This window comes from Mesocricetus auratus, unplaced genomic scaffold, assembly GCF_017639785.1.
Source record: "Mesocricetus auratus isolate SY011 unplaced genomic scaffold, BCM_Maur_2.0 Super-Scaffold_100013, whole genome shotgun sequence".
NCBI lineage: Eukaryota > Metazoa > Chordata > Mammalia > Rodentia > Cricetidae > Mesocricetus > Mesocricetus auratus.
In genome coordinates, this window is record NW_024429196.1 from 72,839,445 (window position 1) to 72,858,592 (window position 19,148).

The 19,148-nt window shown below is 51.0% G+C and overlaps 1 protein-coding gene across 4 annotated transcripts; it reads right to left on the reverse strand.

Annotated features, from left to right (window-relative positions):
• Positions 1-1,558: 1,558 nt before the first annotated feature.
• On the reverse strand, positions 1,559-16,780 carry Nfil3 (nuclear factor, interleukin 3 regulated). Of its 4 annotated transcripts, none has more exons than XM_013110521.3 (2): positions 16,698-16,780; positions 1,559-3,393 (listed from the first exon to the last, which is right to left on the reverse strand). In XM_013110521.3, exon 2 carries the CDS (start codon positions 3,220-3,222, stop codon positions 1,834-1,836), a length of 1,389 nt encoding a protein of 462 aa, XP_012965975.1. In that variant the 5' UTR covers positions 3,223-3,393; positions 16,698-16,780; the 3' UTR covers positions 1,559-1,833. The 4 variants fall into 4 exon arrangements, with proteins under 4 accessions (XP_012965975.1, XP_005066355.1, XP_040611915.1 ...); XM_005066298.4 differs by lacking the exon at positions 16,698-16,780 and adding an exon at positions 14,848-15,016; XM_040755981.1 differs by lacking the exon at positions 16,698-16,780 and adding an exon at positions 14,651-14,735.
• Positions 16,781-19,148: the final 2,368 nt, after the last annotated feature.

Consider the following 19,148-nt stretch of genomic DNA (forward strand, 5'->3'; position numbering starts at 1 on the left):
TATGAAAATGCAGAGAACACAGCCTAGAACAAGCACCAGGCCTGGGCTGGATGTGGGGAGTCAAAAAGACTCAACCGGGGCCCACTGCCAGACCTGCTCTGCCTCCAGTCACCACGGCTGGCCGTGCAGCACAGGCCAAAAGCAAGGCTGAGTCGGGGTGCAATGGTTCCTCATATTCGGCACCTCGAGACGATGAATTCGGAGACAGCCCTTGGGTGAGGACTGACCCACTGGGGCACTGCCTGTCACCCACCCACTCTACCCGAGAGACACAGGACACCAACCGCCACATGGCAGGCACACTTGGGGCTTGTGTCTCGTGACACTTGCTTCTTGAACAGAGGAGAATTCCGGGCGAATAGCCAGGCATGGTCTTTTCTCCGATCCGCTGGGGAATCGTGTTTTCTAGACCCACGTGTTATGATTTCTAATGCCTACAGATGGAGAGGCATTATTCATGTTTCTCACTGACATATCCAGGCGACCTGAGGTGATGGGGATAGAGCCCAGGGCCTGACACGTGGTAGGCAAGTGTTCTGCCACTGAACTCTACCAACTCTACCTGCAGCCCGTTCAATAGCAAGTCATTAAATACCCCCTGAATTATACAGATGTTGTGTGGTAACTGATGGGGGTCTCAAATTCCTTTAATGACATCTAAATGGTATTAAGGCCTCCCCCTCCGCATGGCCACACTCTCGAACTGCTAAGCTTTAGGGTAGTGAGAAAAACAAATAACAAAACCCACCCCCTTCATCCTGTCTTTATCCTCCTTTAAAGCTGTCTTCCAGCCGGTAAAGTGGGTCAGTGACTCAGCCACTGCTCCATGTGCCTCGCTGAAAAGGGAGGTGGCCAAGGAGAGGCCAACACAAAGCTACTTGGAGTCCTCCACTTAAGAGAGTTAGGGACAACTCAGTCCTAAAGAAACCTACGTAGTGGGGAATAATTCGGTGCCTGGTGCCCAGTGCAGGAGCACTCCCCGTCTCCCTCCTCCTCCTCTCTCTTCCCTGAGCTGCACAACCCCGCTCTACCCTCAAGCCCTCCTATTCCTTTTGTTAGAAGGTTTCTAAACACACCATTGCTTGGAAAAACCAAAAAAAAAAATCAACATTTGCGTTTTTTCTCTCATTCTGGGGAAGCTACCACTCCACATTAAATGAAAGGTAGAATACCCATTTGTACCCTGGTAATTTTTGTGTGGTGAGTGTGTGTCAGGCCAGGGGTCACGGGTTGAGGTCGGGAGTCTTCCTCCATCACTCTCCACCTTGGTTTTCCTCACTGAGCCTGGAGCTTGCCAACCCGGGCTAGGCTCTCTGGCAAGTGGAGCCCTAGGGATCCTCCTGTGTGTTGTGTCCCCAACTCTCCCTGCCTCTCTGGAGTTACAGGCATGTGTGCAGCCGCACCTTTCACACGCACGCTAGGGACGGAAGCCAGGTCCCCTGGGCTCTGTGTGGGAAGCACCTTAGGCCACTGAGACACGCATCTCCCCAGTCTCTGCCTTAGGAGACTGCAGTAGCCTTTTCTTTCTCCATCAGATCAACTGCAATGGAGCCCGTGCTGTGTTTGCCACCAACCCTTTATTGAAACTGGCAACGCCGTACGCACTTTATAATAGAGCAAAAATAACGTTCGATATGTACAGCCTCTGCGGGGGGGCTATCTGACTACACACCAGGCAGGGTGAGGGCATCAAGTCTTCGGCGTGTGGGCACAAGGACACCAGACGGACACCATGTGCACCCTACAGTGAAACGACATCAGAGGTCCAGTGGAGGCTCGGCATGGTACCAACAGCATCTTCCTCCACGCCCAGCTCAGTCAGTAGGCATTTATTTACCTGGAGTCCGAGGCCGAGATGGGTTGCGTGGCTATGAATCTCTTGAGCGAGACCACCTCTGCAGATAAATTTGCCATCCCCTGCTTCAAATACAAACTCTCAGCCTCGGAAACCTTATAGCCACTGTCTTTGACTTCCAGCACTCCCGTTTTGAAGCTACTCTGAGTTTTGCCGTTCAGTTCTTTGTGATGCCAGTGCTCTGATTTGAGAGACCAATCTTGAATGTTCGTCACCTGCACTGAGAAAGGGGTGAGGGAGGAATGGACCATGCCCGGGGCGCCGTGCTTCTCCAGGTCAAAGTGTCTCTTGGCTATCACGTCTGCAGGTGAGGAGAGTTTCTGCATGCCTTCAAACTCGCCGTCCAAAGCCTCCACTTTGATCTGCATGGCCTTGGCTTTAATTCGGAGCTTGTGTGGCAAGGCAGAAGGGTTCACTTCTGGAACCTTCACCACTGTGGCGTGCACCCGTTGCAGCTCCACTGGAGAGTGGATGGGGCCCTTGGGCACCTGCTGCTCGTCTTCTCCATCAGAAGACTTGCCCACGACACCCTCGTCGGCCTCTGAGGTTCTCGGGGAGTTGCTGGTGGACCCATGGACCTGCAGGAGGGGTGGGGAGTGGGAGTAGGTGGAGAAGGAACTGCCCATGTAGCTCTGGTAGATGGAGGTGGCATAGGCACCCCGCTCCTCCCTGGACTCCCTGGCAAAGCTCTCCAATTCCACCGGCTCCTGCTTGATCGCAGGGAACTTGTTCTCGGGGCTCCGGCAGCCTCCCTGAGCAGGACTTTCCTGGGTGTGCTCCACAGAGGACACCTCGGACACATCGGACAGAGAGCTCTGCGGAGAGTGTTTGATGACCGAGATGCAGCTCCCAGCGACCATCGTGGGCTCATGCTCATCCACAAATGAGCTCACAGCCGCCTTGGATGTCTGGTAGTCCTGAAAGTACACAGCTGTGGAATTACTGAGTTTCTGGATTTCCTGGGCATACGCAGTGGAACTAATTAAACCAAACTTTAACTTGAGAGAGAGCAGCTCGGCTTTTAAAGTGGCGTTTTCCTCTCCCAGAGCTATCAGCTTGTTCTCCAAAACCAGGTCATTGAGCCGGCGCTTCTCCCGAGACCTTTTGGCAGCTTCATTGTTTTTTCTCCTTTTCTCCCAATACATGGCATCCTTCTTCTCGTCAGGAATGAATTCCCGTTTCCTCCGACATGCGGAGGACTTGTTCTTCCCCATACCCCCTTCATTCAGGAGCAGATCTTCCCCGGAGGCAAGGTCCTCCGCCACCTCGGCTAAGGCAGAGTTCAGTACCATCACCTTGTCTGAGTTGCTGGTAGGATCCAGGGGGGCAGGCTCCTTTTTGATGGTCTGCATTTTTCTCAGCTGCATCAGAAAGGACCTTACCCTACAGATCCGCTGGAGGAGAACAGATCACTTTCCCAGTATTCTTTCGGGTTTGGAAAGCTTCAGCTTCTCATCCATCAATGTTCCTTCTCTTGTCCAGTCCAGGATAAATCTGTCAGGTGCCTTGTTAAAGCAGGGTGAGGTCGTATTGGTTATCTGCAATAAAGGAGAACATGGTGAGTCCCTTGGGCAAATGTGTGCTGGCAGCTGTAAGGTGTGCGGGCTGAGCAGGCAGGGAATATGGGCTCCAGCGGGGCTCAGGTCTTTAAGGAGTGAGCAAGCTGGAAAAAGACGTAAATACACAAACACTTCCACTTCGGGGGCAAAGGACCTCTTTGCAGCGGACTGTGTGGTCCAGGAGAGTGAGGAAATGAGTCAGTCAGTCGCATACTCACCCAGTCACTAAATCTGTCACTCAGTAAACCATCCCTTCATCCCCATCCCCCCCTTCTCTCCCTCCACCTGCCCACCTTGGATCCACCTAATCCCTCCTTCTAGCCCCATGCATCCGTCCGTCCATCCATCCATCCATCCATCCGTCCATCCATCTCTCCTCTCCTCTGCTCTGGGTCACACAGAAGAAAGCAGTGTTTAACAGAGATAAAGGGCCAACCACAGTCAGTATTCAGGATGATTCATCACAGGCAGAAATGACAGCCAGCCCATCAAGGGTGCGTTCCTGATCCAGAACCCAAGTCCCTGCCTCAGAATAGATAACATGGCTAAGTAAACTCTTTAACACCTGTTTACCTGCCACCCCTGAGGGTCTGGGGGTCCCCAGTCTCCTCTGACCTCGCCATCAAGATGTCATGCTTATGCGAAATGCCCATACTTAGCAGATCTGAAATGCAAAGGCCCTCCAGGCTCACTGAACAGACCTTTTAATACTGACACCCACAGTGTTTTGGGGGGAGTCCTAAAAACTCAGATTAATAGACTTCAGTTATGTATGCCCTTTGGACTAAAAGAGTTACTATTCAGAGGGACTTTTTTTTTAAAGAACCCTCTTGAAAGTTAAGATTTCAGTCTTGTAGTTTCAAATAAAATATAAGAACCAAAAAAAATAGAATCATATCAACTGTTTTTTACACCCATGAGTAAAATATTTATAATATGGATTGGGTCTCACTGCACGAGTGGGTGCCTGCATGTGCGAATGTGTGTATGTATGTGTGCGTGTGCGCGCGCGCGCGCACACACACACACACACACACACACACACACTGAGAATGGAACCCAGGGGAGCGCTAGGTAAGCATTCTACTCCAGACTTTACCACAAGATAATACATCCTTATTATGTGCCAATGACTCTCTCTCATTGGGTCTTATGCTGACTCTATAAAGCAAAGATGCACACACCTACACACACCATTCCCTATTGGCCCCTTCAAGGTGCGGTTCATCCTCACGCATGACAGTTGTGTCTGTGCTTCATGTCAGTGCTCCCCACTCTCTGTGCACCTCCACTGGTGAGCCTGTGCCACTGAAGGCCAGAGGTCAACCTCTGCTCTTACGCCTCAGGTTCTGTTCACCTTGGTTTTTTTGACACAGAGTCTCTCACTGGCCTAGAACTTGCCTTGTAGGCTAGGTTGGCTAGCCAGTGAGCTACAGGGATCCTCTGTTTCTAGCTCCCCATTGCCCGAACTGTCAACTGGACACCACAATGCCCAGCTTCTCTTTACATGGGTTCTGGGGATCAGTCTCCACACTTGTGTGGCAAACACCCTAACAACCAAGCCAGCGCCTCAGCTCTCTCACTCACAGAAGCCTGCCTGTCTTTTTTCACGGCAGCAAGAATGTCAAACTCATGAAGACTGAGATGTCACACAAGGCTCTACCCATCAAATTGGGCCACCACCACACAGGAGCAGCTCCCCTACTCAAGGAAGCCCAAGGGTTGTTAACAGCAGGCTTCTGCTTGTGATAATGACACTCTAACGGGCACCACTTCAAGGAGGGTGACACTGCAGGCCAATAGATAGCTTTTCACCCTTTAGTAAAAAATATGATCTCTTACCACCTCCACACAGGCCTTGTCTTCCAGTCTGGAAGTACTGCCTTCTGCAGACTGCAGGGCACGCCACTCATGCTGCAGCAGACATGCACATGCAATCAGTCAGTCCCTAAAGAGAGCTGAGCCAGTGGTGATCATATACGAAACACCTTTACACTGGGCACCAAGCTAGACAGAAGACTGTAAAAGTAGGGAACCAAGCCCTTAGGAATCCAGGTTTCGCAGATGGGGTGGGGGCCAAATTGAAGAGGACTGACACAAGCTTGGACTTGGATCGTGATGTACTTGAGGTGTTGGTCCCGCTGCCTCCATTCATCGCAGATGTCACTGACAGCACTGACTAAGTTCTAAGCACTGGGTGTGACCTGCCTCAGGTCCTGCCCTTTCAGCATCTTCAGAGGAGAAGACAAAAGCGCACACAGGCGAGTGGAATGCCTAGTGACCCGCTGCTCACGTGATGACCAACCTGAGACCCCAAGCCAGCCTGGACCCTGGCTCTGGCCCCTCACAGATCCTCCCCACATCCCACCTTTCAGTCCCAGGCACACAGAGCCCCCCTTCATCTCTCTTAGTGTGGAGGCTCACACACTGGCTATAAAGCTCCTCTAGGGACAGGAGGCACCACGGATCTGAGGCTCACCCCACAAGTTGGCTGCATCAAGAAGGACTGCTCAGAGCTACGTTCAATCAGCCTGAGCTGCTTCACAGTCAGATTTTAATCTCCCGAGTCCCAGCCATGTTGAAATAGTGAAAAAGATATGCAGCTATTGGCCTTGAATTTATAATCAGCCTCTTGGTGTCACTACACTTGTTCCAACCCTCCTAGTTATCACTTTCATTATTCTATCTTTAAGAGAATTTGTTTGTGTGTGTTTCTGTGTGCACGTGCCTGCCAGTGCCCCCAAAGGCCAGAGATTTCAGGTACCCCTGGAACTGAAACCACAAGAGTTTGTAAGCCGCCCACCATGTGTGCTGGGAACCAAACTCTGGTCCCCTGCAAGAGCAATACACACTCTTAAGAGATGAGTTATCTCTCTAGCCCTTATCTTTTTTGTTGTTTTCCAAGACAGGGTTTCTTTGTGTAACTTTAGCTGTCCTGGAACTCACTATGTAGACAGACAATGTTGACCTCAAACTCACAGGCTCCTCCTGCCTCTGCTCCCAAGTGCTGGGGTTAAAGGCGTGCGCCACCACCACCACCAGGCTTACAGATTTACTTATTTTATGTGTAGGAGTGCTCTATCTGCATATATGCTTGCACACCAGAAGAGGGTATCAGATCCCATTATAGATGGTTGTGAGCCACCATATGATTGATGGGAATTGAGCTCAGGACCTCTGCAAGAGCAGCCAGTGCTCTCAACCACTGAGCAGTTTCTTCACCTCCCCTATTATTTTTTTTAAAAAGATTATATTTGCATAAATGTTTTGCCTGCCTGGTATCTTTGGAGGTCAGAGGGCATTGGATTCCCTGAACTGAACTCCCAGATGGTCATGAGTGAGAGCTGGAAACTGAACCCAGGTCCTCTGTAAGAGCAACAAGTGCTTTTAACTGCTGAGCCATCTCTCCAGCCCATTACCACCTTTTGAACAAAATCAAAAGTGCATCATCTATTTCAACAGGGGTGAGCACTTTCTCTGCTCCAAAGACTTTGTAGAGTGTTTCAGTTAAAGTTTCTATCGCTATGATGAAACACTATGACCAAAGCAACTTGGAGAGGAGAGGGCTTGTTTGGCTTACACTTCCACATCACAGTTAATCATCAAAGGAAATCAGGACAGGAACTCAAGCAGGGCAGGAACCTGGGGGCAGGAGCTGATGCAGAGGCCATGGAGGGACGCTGCTTACTGCCTTGCTCCTCATGGCTTGCTCAGCCTGCTTTCTTATAGAACCCAGGGCCACCTGCCTGGGGTGGCACCACCTACATCAGACTGGGCCCTCACCCATTAATCACTGCTTAAGAGAATACCCTACAGGCTTGCCTAAAGTCCAGTCCTATGGAGGCATCTTCATAATTGAGGCTCCATCCAGTGGCTCTAGCTTGTGTTAAGTTGACACAAAACTGGCCAGCACACACAGCAAGCAGCCAAAGGACAGAAAGGATGAGCAACTGGCAGGAGATCACACTGCAGTTAGAAGCAAGGATGACTAGGGAGTCTACTGTCCTCAACAATGCATGCAGGCAAACGCAGCTGACAGCATCTTTTTGTTTTTATTATAATATACATGAAGTGTGTGTGTGTGTTGTGTGTGTGTGTTGTGTGTGTGTGTGTGTGTGTGTGTGTGTGTAAGGCTAGAGGCTAACTCTGGGATGTCTATCACCTTTATTACCCATCTCCTTTTTTCTTTCTTTCTTTCTTTCTTTCTTTTTTTTTTTTTTTTGTAGCAGAGTCTCTTGGTGGACCTGGAGATTCTTGTTTCTACAGAGGGGCTACCTAGCAAACTCCCATGATCTGCCTGTCTCTGCTCTCTTGTCTCCCCAGCACTGGGGCTGCAGGCCTGCTCTATTGCCCCACAGGTCCCGAGAATTCCAGTTCAGGCCCTCACATTCAATGGCAGGGACTTTACCCTTAACCATTGCCTCAGCACAGCCCAGGCCACCTTCTAAAACCATCAGCATTCATGATGACTGCTTTGGATCCCAGTACCTCTCTTTATGACTAATCCAACCATGACTTCACCCATGTGTCACTGTTTGAAATCAACACCGACTGCTGGGGTACCTTAGTCACCATTTGTGTTTCTTTTTTGGTGGATAACTGACATGAAATGCCAATTCTATGATGTTACCTCTGTTAGTGCCATTAACTCCATTACAGCCATTAGCTAATATGACTGCTTAAAGACACAAATAAAAAAGAGAAATTTAAGAGCAGGCATCGCGTCATGCCAGCTGACATACTTTCCCACGCCCACTGCGAAGACACCGTCACTGCCACTGCACTCTTTTTTATAACCTGCTACAGGCAGGAGCTGTATTTCATAAGCGCAGATCCTTGCAGTTTATTTAAGTCAGATGACCTAAATACTCCGAGCAATTAAAATAAGACCTGACCTAAGAAAAGTCCGCAAAAAGAATCCAATCGACAACATAAATTCTAGATGGTTTACCCTGCAGGGGTTTCCCTGTGATTATAACAGAGACGCATGTGCGGCCCAACCTCTGACCTCTCAAAGGTCAGACTTTCCCGAAACAGAAATGAACAAGCACCAAGCACCCAGCATCTTCCTTGTTCAGATACCAAAATCAACGAAGACGAGGCTGGCCGGGAGTTGCCGATGTGGTGCTGGGAACTGAATGGCAAGTCCAGCAAGAGATCTGGACACTGAGCCTTCTCTCCAGCCTCTGCCTGTGAAATTTCTGGAAAGCAAATTGATCCCTTCATCACCTCCTTAGAGGTGAGCTTAGAGAAAAGGCCTTTTACTTTTATTTACTATTATTGTGTGGGCACGGGGGGGGGGCGCATCAAAGGTCAACTCTCCAAAGTTGGTTCTCTCCTTCTGGATCTGGAGACTGCATTCAGGTCAATGGGTTTGTGCAGAAGCATTTTAATCCCCTCATGTTTTATGTTAAGAACAAAACACTCTAGTTCCTGAGTGCCCAGCTCGGGGCCTGCAGCCACTTAGCAGTCCAAAGTACACCCAGGGCCAGGAGAAACACGTGCTTGGTGCACATGTGGGGCACATACACATGAGCCACTTCTTACCCTGCCAGATTAGCCCTATCCTGGCAACAAACTGACCCACTTTTTCTGTTTGGATGCATCTGTAAATAAATGCATCAAGACCTGACCCAGCTTAGAGGAAAAGAAAAGATTCCAAGTTCAACAACAAGGGATTACTTGAAAATTAAATTTAAACATAATAAATCAGATGACAAGCCCACATTTTATTAATGGACCCGGACACTTTTGCTGACTGAAATATGAACTAGTGCAACTGACAGTTTCCACAGAAGCAAGTGCTTATAACATAATGCAGTAAGTCTAAAGATGGATACAAGCAGGGCACATGGGGCTACCCATTAAAACAACTTCACAGCTTGAAAAAAATGGAGCCTGAGAAGAGGAGAGGAGAGGAGGGAAGGGGAGGGAGAGAGAGAGAGAGACAGAGAGAGAGAGAGAGAGAGAGAGAGAGAGAGACAGAGACACAGAGACACAGAGAGAGAGAGAGAATGCTGTGTGTGGGTGTATAGAGAAATGTGTTTTTTTAACCTAATAGAGAAGCTTCAAAATAAGAACCATTACTGCCTGTGAAAAAAGTTTGAAAAGGAATTTGCTGTTTTTATTTACTTGTAAATATAACTGTGTGAGTGCCTGCCACTTAAGGCCAGTGCCTGTGAAGGTCAGAAGAGTTCTGGATGCCCTGAAGCTGGAATTATGGTAAGTTGTGAGCTGCCTCATGCCAGGCCTCAGAACCAAATCCAGGTCCTCTGAAAGCGTAACAAGGACTCTTAACCATTGAGCCATCTCTCCAACTCGTGACACTTTTGAAAAGATAATTTAGTAACTCTCCTGGAGTCTTGCTATGACCACAGGCTTCTGATCCTCCTGCCTCCGCCGAATAAGTGTGGAACTATAGATGCACACCATGACATTGGGTTAGGGGCACTGAAGAGAGGACCCAGGGCATTGGAAACGCACAGACAACACTGCCAACTGAGTTACAACTCCAGTCTCCCCTAAGTCTTAGGGACACCAACATCACAGTCAACCTGTCTAAATCCCAACAGCAAAAACCATCGTTTACAAAAAAAGATGCATGCTGGGGACAGCGCATGGCAGAAAGAACTCTGGAATATTCCCAACCTCCCTAGCCTGGCTTTTAACGTTCTTGTTTCCTTCCTTAATCAGAAAACGACTGTAAGTGCCATTTATTGTGCCGTGTGCCTTGTGACTAGAGTGGAAGGTTTATTTGAAGGCTACTTAATTGCATTTAAGATCCCTAGAAAGTTAATAAAATACACTGCGTTCTGATATTTGAAAGGCTTATAAACACCCAAACTCCGGTGAAACCATGTCCTCAAAGCCTGGATTATTAACGAATGGCATCTAGTAAATCCCCACTAAACTTAAAAAGCAAGCTTAAACTCTAATTAAAGCCATACGAGGAACAACCCCCCCCGCCCCGTAACTACAGGAAAATTAGTTGCAAAGAAATGTGAGAGGTAAGTGGGGGTGGTGGCAATGAAGGCTCATTCTGAAACTGAAAAAAGCTCTTATGTAATTGTGATCAAAGGTCAGTATCTTTCGACATTCACTGTGAGTCTGATCTGGATAAAAATCAACTCAAATAAAATTTAGAAAAATAACAGGATATCAAACAATGTGCTAACCCTGTGAAATGCAGGCATACCTGGCAAAAACAAGAAGTGAGCATTATAGGAAATCTCAATTACATTGTTTGTTATGTTTGACTTGAATCCCAAGCGTGCTCTCATTCCTCAATACAAATTAAAAATAAACAACTTTTAACAGCACCGATGCCATCTGGGTTACAATGGAAATAATGAGGCATGTGTGATTTTTAAGTTGGGTAAAAATAACGCCGAGCACTCTGACCGCGCCTTTCCATCCCACGCTTCAATTAGACCTGCATCTCAGAACCCACTGATGACCACGGCAAGGTCAGCGAGAAAACTCCACTGGCGGCAGTGAGTCAGGGGCCTTGCTCAACCAGCACACAGCCTTTCACAAAGGGCTTTAATTTGCAGGCTGTTGCATCATGGTGATGTTATAATTGCCAAGATAAGCCCTTAACACAGAAAAGGAAACTGTTTCCCAAAGTACAGGGAGCTTGTGTTCATTCTCATTGAAGGGACAGGCAGGATGACGGAGGAGAGTGGACATGGCTGACAGAACTCTCATCTTCGTGAGTCCTGGCCTGGGTTGCTAACCAGCTCCTCTAAGTGCTGCTTTGTTTTGTAAAGGGGGGGCTGAGAGGGTCCTTCACCTGACTAGTTTAGTAACCAGCCTTCTCATTTCTGAGGAGTGATCATCAAGGCTGTGATGACTCCAGGTTCCAGTCCTTTCTGCAAGGCACTAGTCTAGACTGCCCCGGGGTACCTCATACTCAGTTACTTCAACAAGATGAAGAAGCAACAGTGTAACAGGGCCTGGTGTTAGTTGTCAACCACACAGCTACATGTAGCCTCCACGGTGGCGAACGTATACACGTGCATGTGAGAACAGCCGTTACTGACCTCAGACCAGATGTTCTGAGGCAAGCATCGGCCAACCCTGAGAACACAGTCACAGAGAGTTCCTGGGATCTGGAAAAGTTCAACCCACTTTTGCTGTGGGGACTCATCTCTCTTCCTTCAGACGATTTCCCTAAGACATTAACCCACTTCTTTGGGACGCTGAAGGGCTTTGATGCCGTCAAGGATCCCCTTGGAAGAGATGTTAACAACATACAAGTCAGGAGTATTCAGCGACAAAAAAAGGATGGATCTTCACAGATCCAATACCAACCCGGCCTTCCTGTGAGATGCGGGTTCAGTAAAGGAAAGTGAGCCCAGACCCAACCATCCTGAAACATTTATTGAGCTCCTTCTAACTGTCGAGCTCCAAGGGTTTCTCCTTCAAGATTCCCTAGAGGCCAGTGAGGGTCATCGTATGCATACCCGGGGCCAGAGGCCTGGGCAGCACCTCCGACGGGCCTTCTGTACCCCCTAAAGCTTTCTCCAGTTGAAAGAGGGTCCCTAGAATGTGCAATAGCATCCTCTGAACTTGAATTCCACAGAGAGCAGCCTGAGCTGATCACCCTCCTACACCTGGATGGTTCACGGGAGTGACATCAGGAGCCCACCCAGGGAAACCAGCAGCTGGGATGAAAGCGCAGGGAGGTACTTTTACAGAGGGGCAGCTACATCGATGTGGGTGATTTAGAGTTAGGGACACCTGACCATATACATGACCTAGGGCCTTTGATCATATAGACTTTAGATTCAAGAAATAATAAAAATGTGGGCTCAACCGATCACGTTCCATCATGATCAAGACAGCCCTCGCCCATTGCTATAGCCATTTAGAGGTCTTGCTTTTTCACTCCAAGAATGGAGAGGAGCTTGGATGGGGAATTACGAAGACTCCAGGAACAAAGGTGTCTGTGGGGGTCGCGCGGCTAGCGGTGCTGAGGAGTGGAGTCTGTTCCCTGGCTATGCCGCCCAGGGTTGCGCTGTCCCGAGGCCCATCTGCACTGGAGCCTGCGCCCAGGAGGCACGCCCGCTCTCCGCCTCAGGCCTCCGGGCTCCGGGCGAGCGCTGCGAAGCGCACGGCGCCCCGCGAGCCTCCGCCCCGCTCCGCGGCCGCGCCCCCACGCCGCGCCGCTCCCCGGGCCCGCCTCCCGCCGGGTGGGCGGCGCAGCGGGGCCTCGGCGCCGCGAGGACCCCCGCGCCAGAACAAAGGAATGCGGGGAGGGGGCGGGGAGGCGCGCGGGCCACCGCGAGGCGCGTCCAGTCGCTGCCCAGGGGCGCGTGTTGGGCCGAGGTCCCCGCCTGCCACGGCAAGGAGCGTGCCCCGTCCCTGGGTTGGGAGCGAGGGGAGCTAGGACGCTTGATGGAAGGCGGCGCTACAAAGCCACCCCCCACCCCCACAGGCCTGGGTCTCCCACCCCAGCCCGCAAAGTGGGTCGGGGGACCTAGCGCAACTGCAGCATCTTGGAAAACGGCTGAAATAAGGGTAATAATATGTTCCAAGGGTCAATATCTACAATGTGTCCACCCCCTAAAATAATACTGTAGTTCAATTATGTTAATGTTACGCTAAGAAAAATATACCTCACAGACACTATTAAATACGTATATTCACACATCATTACACTAAGTAAGAGACCGGGAAGAAATTTAATATCCAGATACTTAACATATTCATCTGTCCCCAATGAATAAAACTAGGTTACGCAGGCAAAAATACAATCTACTAACCTATATATGCTTCCCATAACTCATATCTGATCTGGGGGTGGGGGTATTACGATGTGAAATAAATACTTCTGACCTCATTAGCCGTTGTTATTTACCAAAGCCAGAGAGAAGATGACTCTTGGCCATTCCCTGCTGGCCTCTGAGCACAGCAGTTCCTCCAAAGTGTCCTTTAAAATGATAAATGGGGCCCCGCGTTCAGCGGCAGTCACTGGGCGCTGCGAAATGCCTTCCTAAAAATACAGTCTTATCAGAGGTCTTGGAAGGCTGGAGTTAAAACTACAGCAAATGGCCTTGAGCTTGTATTTGCACACAGCCCTGGAGACACCAGAAATAGCACCGAGGCCACGATTGTTAAAATGTGATAGGGCTAAATTTAGAAAGACGTACATTTCATTTAGGGCAAAAGACACACATTTGGCAAGCATGGGCTAAGTCAAAGCTTAGTCGGTTGTCACTTTCCAGCTTAAAATATCCTTAAAAAGAACCAACAAAACCCCTGTTGATAGTGACATTCTTAAACGCTGAGATTGCCCTACTTTCTTTGTGGCAAGATTATAAAATCACGTAATTAGCTCTCTTTCTATGCTCAACAGCCAGCAAATTCGGCAGTTACATAACCTAACATTTCCAGGAATCTATTAATGATCTGTCTTGTGGTGTCTGAAAAACACACACACACACCAATGACGATAAGGTGAGAAAAAAAGCTGATGGAACGGAACGTATTCCAGTTGGGAAAGTGGAGAGACGAACGTCACAATGGCTCGTCCGGGTCTTAAAAATAACACCTCGAACATTTAAGGAGCCCTGCTTCCCCGCGCGCTCCGTATCCCACACTAGGAATTCTCCTTTCTTAATAATGAATTCCGTGGGCTCGTTTTAAAAAAAACATGCTTATTTGGGACGATACAGAGGTACCAACAAGGATCTAATACCCAATGCTGCGCTAAAATGACCAAATCACTGCACACATACGCGCATATCCCCACATCAGCTCGTCCTCGGCGCCCACGTTTCACCACGGGCCCATTATGCAATGTAAGAAAGGACACATCCCTCCACCTTCCCCAGGGCTCGTAAAACACGCTGACGACAAATGGGGTGGAAAACGTCGGTGCAGACACAGCGCTTGACACAAACAAACGCCGCCGCGCAGGCATCTCCGAATGCCGTCACCGTTCTCACTCCCAACCCTCCTTCTAAGCAAATCAAGACGGTTCCCTGTGACTCAACCCTCCCCCTTGCCGGCCCAGAGAGGGGACCAGCACGGAGAGACCCCGGAGAGCAGGGCACGTCGTCTGGCTGCCAGGGGAATCGGCCTCCGCTCCGCCTCCCCGGCGCGCTCTTCTCCACCGAAACATCAATTTTCCTGAAATCCGGAGACATTATGCAATAGCGGGGAGGGGGAGGGAGCGCGCGGCAGCCAGGGCTACGTGCCGGCGCCAGGGCGCTGCAATCAAAGCAGCTACCTTAAGGTGGCGAGTCCCCCTCCTGCCAAAGCAGCAAAAGTTTATGTAATGCATGCCCCGCGCACACACGCCGCCTCCCGCCATCCCTGCGCCGCGCCGGCCCGCGTCCCGCACCCCACGCCCGCCGGCCGCGCGCTCCGAGAGCGGGCGCGGAACGGAGCCGGCCCCCCCGGGCCGCCGGTGGGCGGAGCGCTTACCGAGGTTCTGCTCCCTGGCCGGTGAGGGGAAGAAAGGGCGTCCGGGACCTGGCTGGCTGCGCCGGAGCGCGATCCGGGTTCCGCCGGGCCCTCAGCGGGCGGTGGCGAGGGCGCGGCGCGGGAGACTGGCGGGCGCGCCGGGTCCGCGGGCGCCGTGGCCGCGCCGAGAGATGTGTGTTAGTAGGTCAGTTCCGAGCGCCGCGCTACGTCGCCGCCCGCCAGCCCCGCCGTGACGGGCGGCCGCCGCCCCAATCGCCGCGCCCGCGCCCGCCCCCGGCCCGCAGCCACTGGCCGCGCCGACAGGGGCGGGCTCCCCGCCGCCCCGCCCCTGCCCGCCCGGTCCCCTCCGCCGCGGCGCCACCGCCAGTCCGCGTCCTTCTCTGGCCGCGGTCGCAGCTGTTCTCCGCTGTCCGCGGGGACCCACGCTGAGCGCTGCGTTGCGCAACGGGACGCACCACGGAGTCACCGGGACGCGCCTTGGAGGACCCCGAGACCCCTTTGCCCTTTGCCGGCCGCGCCCTCCGTGGCCACTGCGCTCGCTCGGTTCACCTTTTTGTTTCCCCGAGAGCCACAGCGGGCTGGGCTACCTGTTGCCAGCAGAACCCCAGGCGAGGGCTGCGGCGACCCGGGCGTGGCGGAGACCTTGGCCTCCTTCTGCCCACGGTCCCCCTGAGACCGGGAAGGGGGCGCGGCGGCCGGGATGAGCTGCCACCGAAATGTCCCGCTCCTCTCCTATCTGTTGCCCTGCTGCCGGGAGAGCTCCGTACACAAACACCGCCCCTGGCACAATTAGGGCGAAGACGACCCCTGCGAAGTAGTTGCGTAACACGACTGGGAAACCAGGCTGGACGCAGCCGGTCTGAGTCCCCAAGCACGTGGAGAGGGGGCGGCTGCCTCCGAGGACCTGAGGGTCCGCGGCCCGGGTGCGCCCGACTTGGACGCCCACCGGTCTTCGGTGCCCGGGCTTGAGCGAGCCATAGAGAGCACTCCACTGAAGGATCTTGACCTGGTAGCTCTCCAGTCCTCTCAGTGCCCCAGTGAACACGCCAGTTCCCCCTCCCCCTAATCCCCGGGCTGTACAAAAGACATAAGGAAATGGGAGACAGGGCATCTGGCGGCATGTTCTTAAGTCAGTCACCAGGTTGGCTATTGTAAAGGAACGTGGCATACACACCCCGCGTTTACAGACACGTAAGATTAGTGCCGGCCTTGGCAAAGGGAGCCATATTCCTGACAGTGACGCACGCGCTTGCCCAAATACGGAATGTGGCAGGTGGCGAGGTCCTTGAGCGGTCTCCTGCTCTGCTCGGACTGTGGGAGCTGGGCTCGAATGACTCCCTCACTCTTCTTTTTTTCCTCTCTTGCCTTTTTTTTTTTTTAAAGAAAGCAAACCCCAGAGTAAAAAGCGAAGTGCGAGTCTCCCACCCAGAACATCTCACTAAGTGGGTCTCTTTCCACCCACCCCAGACACACATTACAAAGATAATCTCGGAGGCAGACATAGTGCTAGTTTAATTACCTTTCACCAATTGGACTTCTGGACGCCTTCACAGGGCAATAAATGATGGGGTCTATCTGGTAAAATACCCCTTAACCAATTAGTCCCCCCCCCCCCCTGCCCCGCGCGCCCCAACACAGATAGGCGATATGGTAAACCTTTCCCAGGTGCTGACCGGTTCAGGAAACAAACCGCCTTTCTACGCGTTTATTTTGAAGAGCTGACTGCCTTGGTATAAACAAATTTTGATTTAGTTAATCGATTCCACTTTTCTCGAATCTACTGGTTTCATAGGATCCCGAAGTAGGTAGTAACATTTTCACAAAAAGTCAATTGAACTTGCCTGACTCACCGGAGGCTGACAGCGGAGGAACGGACACTCTGACCCCCGAAGCTGTTCCTTAGACTAAATTTTGAAATCTGATGCCTGTCTTCATTCCCCAGGGCAGTTTACACTACGCCTCCACCTCGTTTGTGCTTCCGTCATTGTCATCTAACTTGGAAATCAGAGGAAGTGTAAAAGATGCAGCTGATGCGAACTTGGAAAATAACTCTCTAGCGCCCCCTGGTGCTTAAGAAGCAGCTCGATGAGGCGGCAGAGGCTCTGTCGCCGGGACTGGGTGTTAGTGTGTCCAGGGTTTCACCCTGGAGGGTCCACCTAGTGGGCAAGTGCTTGCAACTAATGGAACTGGAAGAAAATTGAAGCATGACCCTGGGGCGGGGGGTCTTTCCCCAAGCCGCCAGTATGCTGATTTCAGAACAGGCTGAGGAGAGAGAGGAGAGAGGGACCTGATGCAAGTGTGAAGTCCAAAGCTGAGGCTTTTTTGGAAGTGCTGGGAACCCTGGGCGTACTGCTCTGCACGCTAAGCAAGTGCCTTATCGGCGGAAACTCAAAACATCCTTACTCCAAGCAGCTGGTTTCCCTTAGTGCTGGAATTATGGTTGTATGGATGCAGAAGCCACGGAGAGGTGACCTGGACCGGCGAAAAACGATCATCAATGGCTTCGTTTTCATACACTGCTGTGTTCTCCAATCGGAAAACGTAAGCGGTAAGCTGAGAAAGTGAGAATGTGACTTTCTGAGGAGAGCTTCAGGGCATGTCCAGTTGGAAAGGCCAGACGGCTCAGATCTGGGCATCCAGAAGGCTTCCCCTTCGTCGTGGTGCTGGGCATTGAACCCAGGCCTAACTCCAGTTAGAAAACTTTAGTCCAGTGTCCAGAAGTTTTTGCCCTGGACCTCTCTAGGCCTGGTTAGTTGCAGCCACGTGCTTTATGGGGGTCCAGGAGATGAGTTGCCAGTGGCCTGTGACACAAGAGAGAAAAATACCTTCATTGCCACAGTACCAGAGCAGGGGTCATGGCTCCAATTTTTCAAAAGTTGATATTAAAAGTACCTTTGTATGTGTGTGTGTGTGTGTGTGTGTGTGTGGTGTGTGTGTGTGTATGTGGTGTGTGTGTGTGTGGTGTGTGTGTGTGTGTGTGTGTGTGTGTGTGGTGTGTGTGTGGTATCCTGCTTTTCAATGTTGGCAAGGAATTAATTTTATTTTGCAGTGAAGCTGGTGAGATGACTTAGTGGATACGGGCACTTGTCACCAAGCCTGACACCTGAGTTTGGGCTCCAGGATTCAAAAGGAGGAAGGGGAGAGCAGAGCCATTAACACTGTCCGGTGACCTCCATGCGCTGTGGCATGGATTTGAGTAGACACACACACCATAAATAAATCAATGAATTGATGTAATACATTTAAAGACAAATAAAACATTGGGCCAGGTTGTAGCTCAGCTGGTAAGGTGCTTGCCTATCGTGCACAAAGCCCTGGGTTCAGTTCCCAGCGCCCTGTAAAACAGACATGGTGGTGCATGCCTGGAATCCCAGCACTTAGGAGGTACAGGCAGCAAGAACAGAAATTCAAAGTTGTTTTCAGCTATAATGTCATCTCCAGTCCAGCCTGGGCTATGTGAAACTCTGTTTAAAACTTAGTGAATGAATGAATGAATGAATGAATTGGTCTAGGGCTTATCTGGCTGGAGCCTAGAGATGGAAAATGAAGCCCTATGGATATGACGGTCACAGGGCTGACTGACAGGTCAGTGACAAACCAGGTCTGCAGCTCCATGTCTCTGCTTTGTGTACTAGATTTCCGAGGTCCTTTGTGGAAAAGTTTCATTTGCTATGTACCCTTTGATGACTACAGCCCTCATTTGGTGGCCACAGCCAATGTGAAAGCTCACCACCCACCACTGTACCCTCTAGTACCTTCTACTCATTTTTAAGTTTTGAAAGATGCGTTTATTTTTATTTTGTGCATCTGACCGCCTCGCCTATGTGTGTGTCCGTGTCCCACACGTGTGTCTGGTGCCTGCAGAAGCCATAAGAGGGCACCCAATCCCCTGGAGCTGGAGATGATTGTGAGCTGCCGTGAGCATCTGCTAACTGAACCTGGGTCGTCTGGAAGAACAGTCAATGCTCTTAATAGTGAGCCACCTCTCCAGCCCCCTCTTGTATCTTCGAATTAGGCTTTGCAAGGCGGAAGTTCACACAGTTCTTAGACCAGGAGGTTGTCCTCGATTGTTTGTTTTCAGTTACTGCTTTACAGTGAGGGCTGGTGGTGCTACCCTCCAGCAAGTGCCCTCAGATAGCATTTCCGCTTTGACTTTTGGATTCCCTTATCCCACCAAGCAGCAACTCCTTTCATGCCTGAGTATGAAGCTGAAAGATCCCTGCTGTCCCCAGCCTCTCCCCACCTCCTCCCACCCATCTCCCCCCACCCCTGCCAGACTCCTGCTGTGTGATTCCATCATC

Coding starts and splice junctions, on each gene's coding strand:
- Nfil3 (XM_013110521.3), bottom strand. CDS start 3,222: ATGCAGCTGAGAAAAATGCAGACCATCAAAAAGGAGCCTGCCCCCCTG.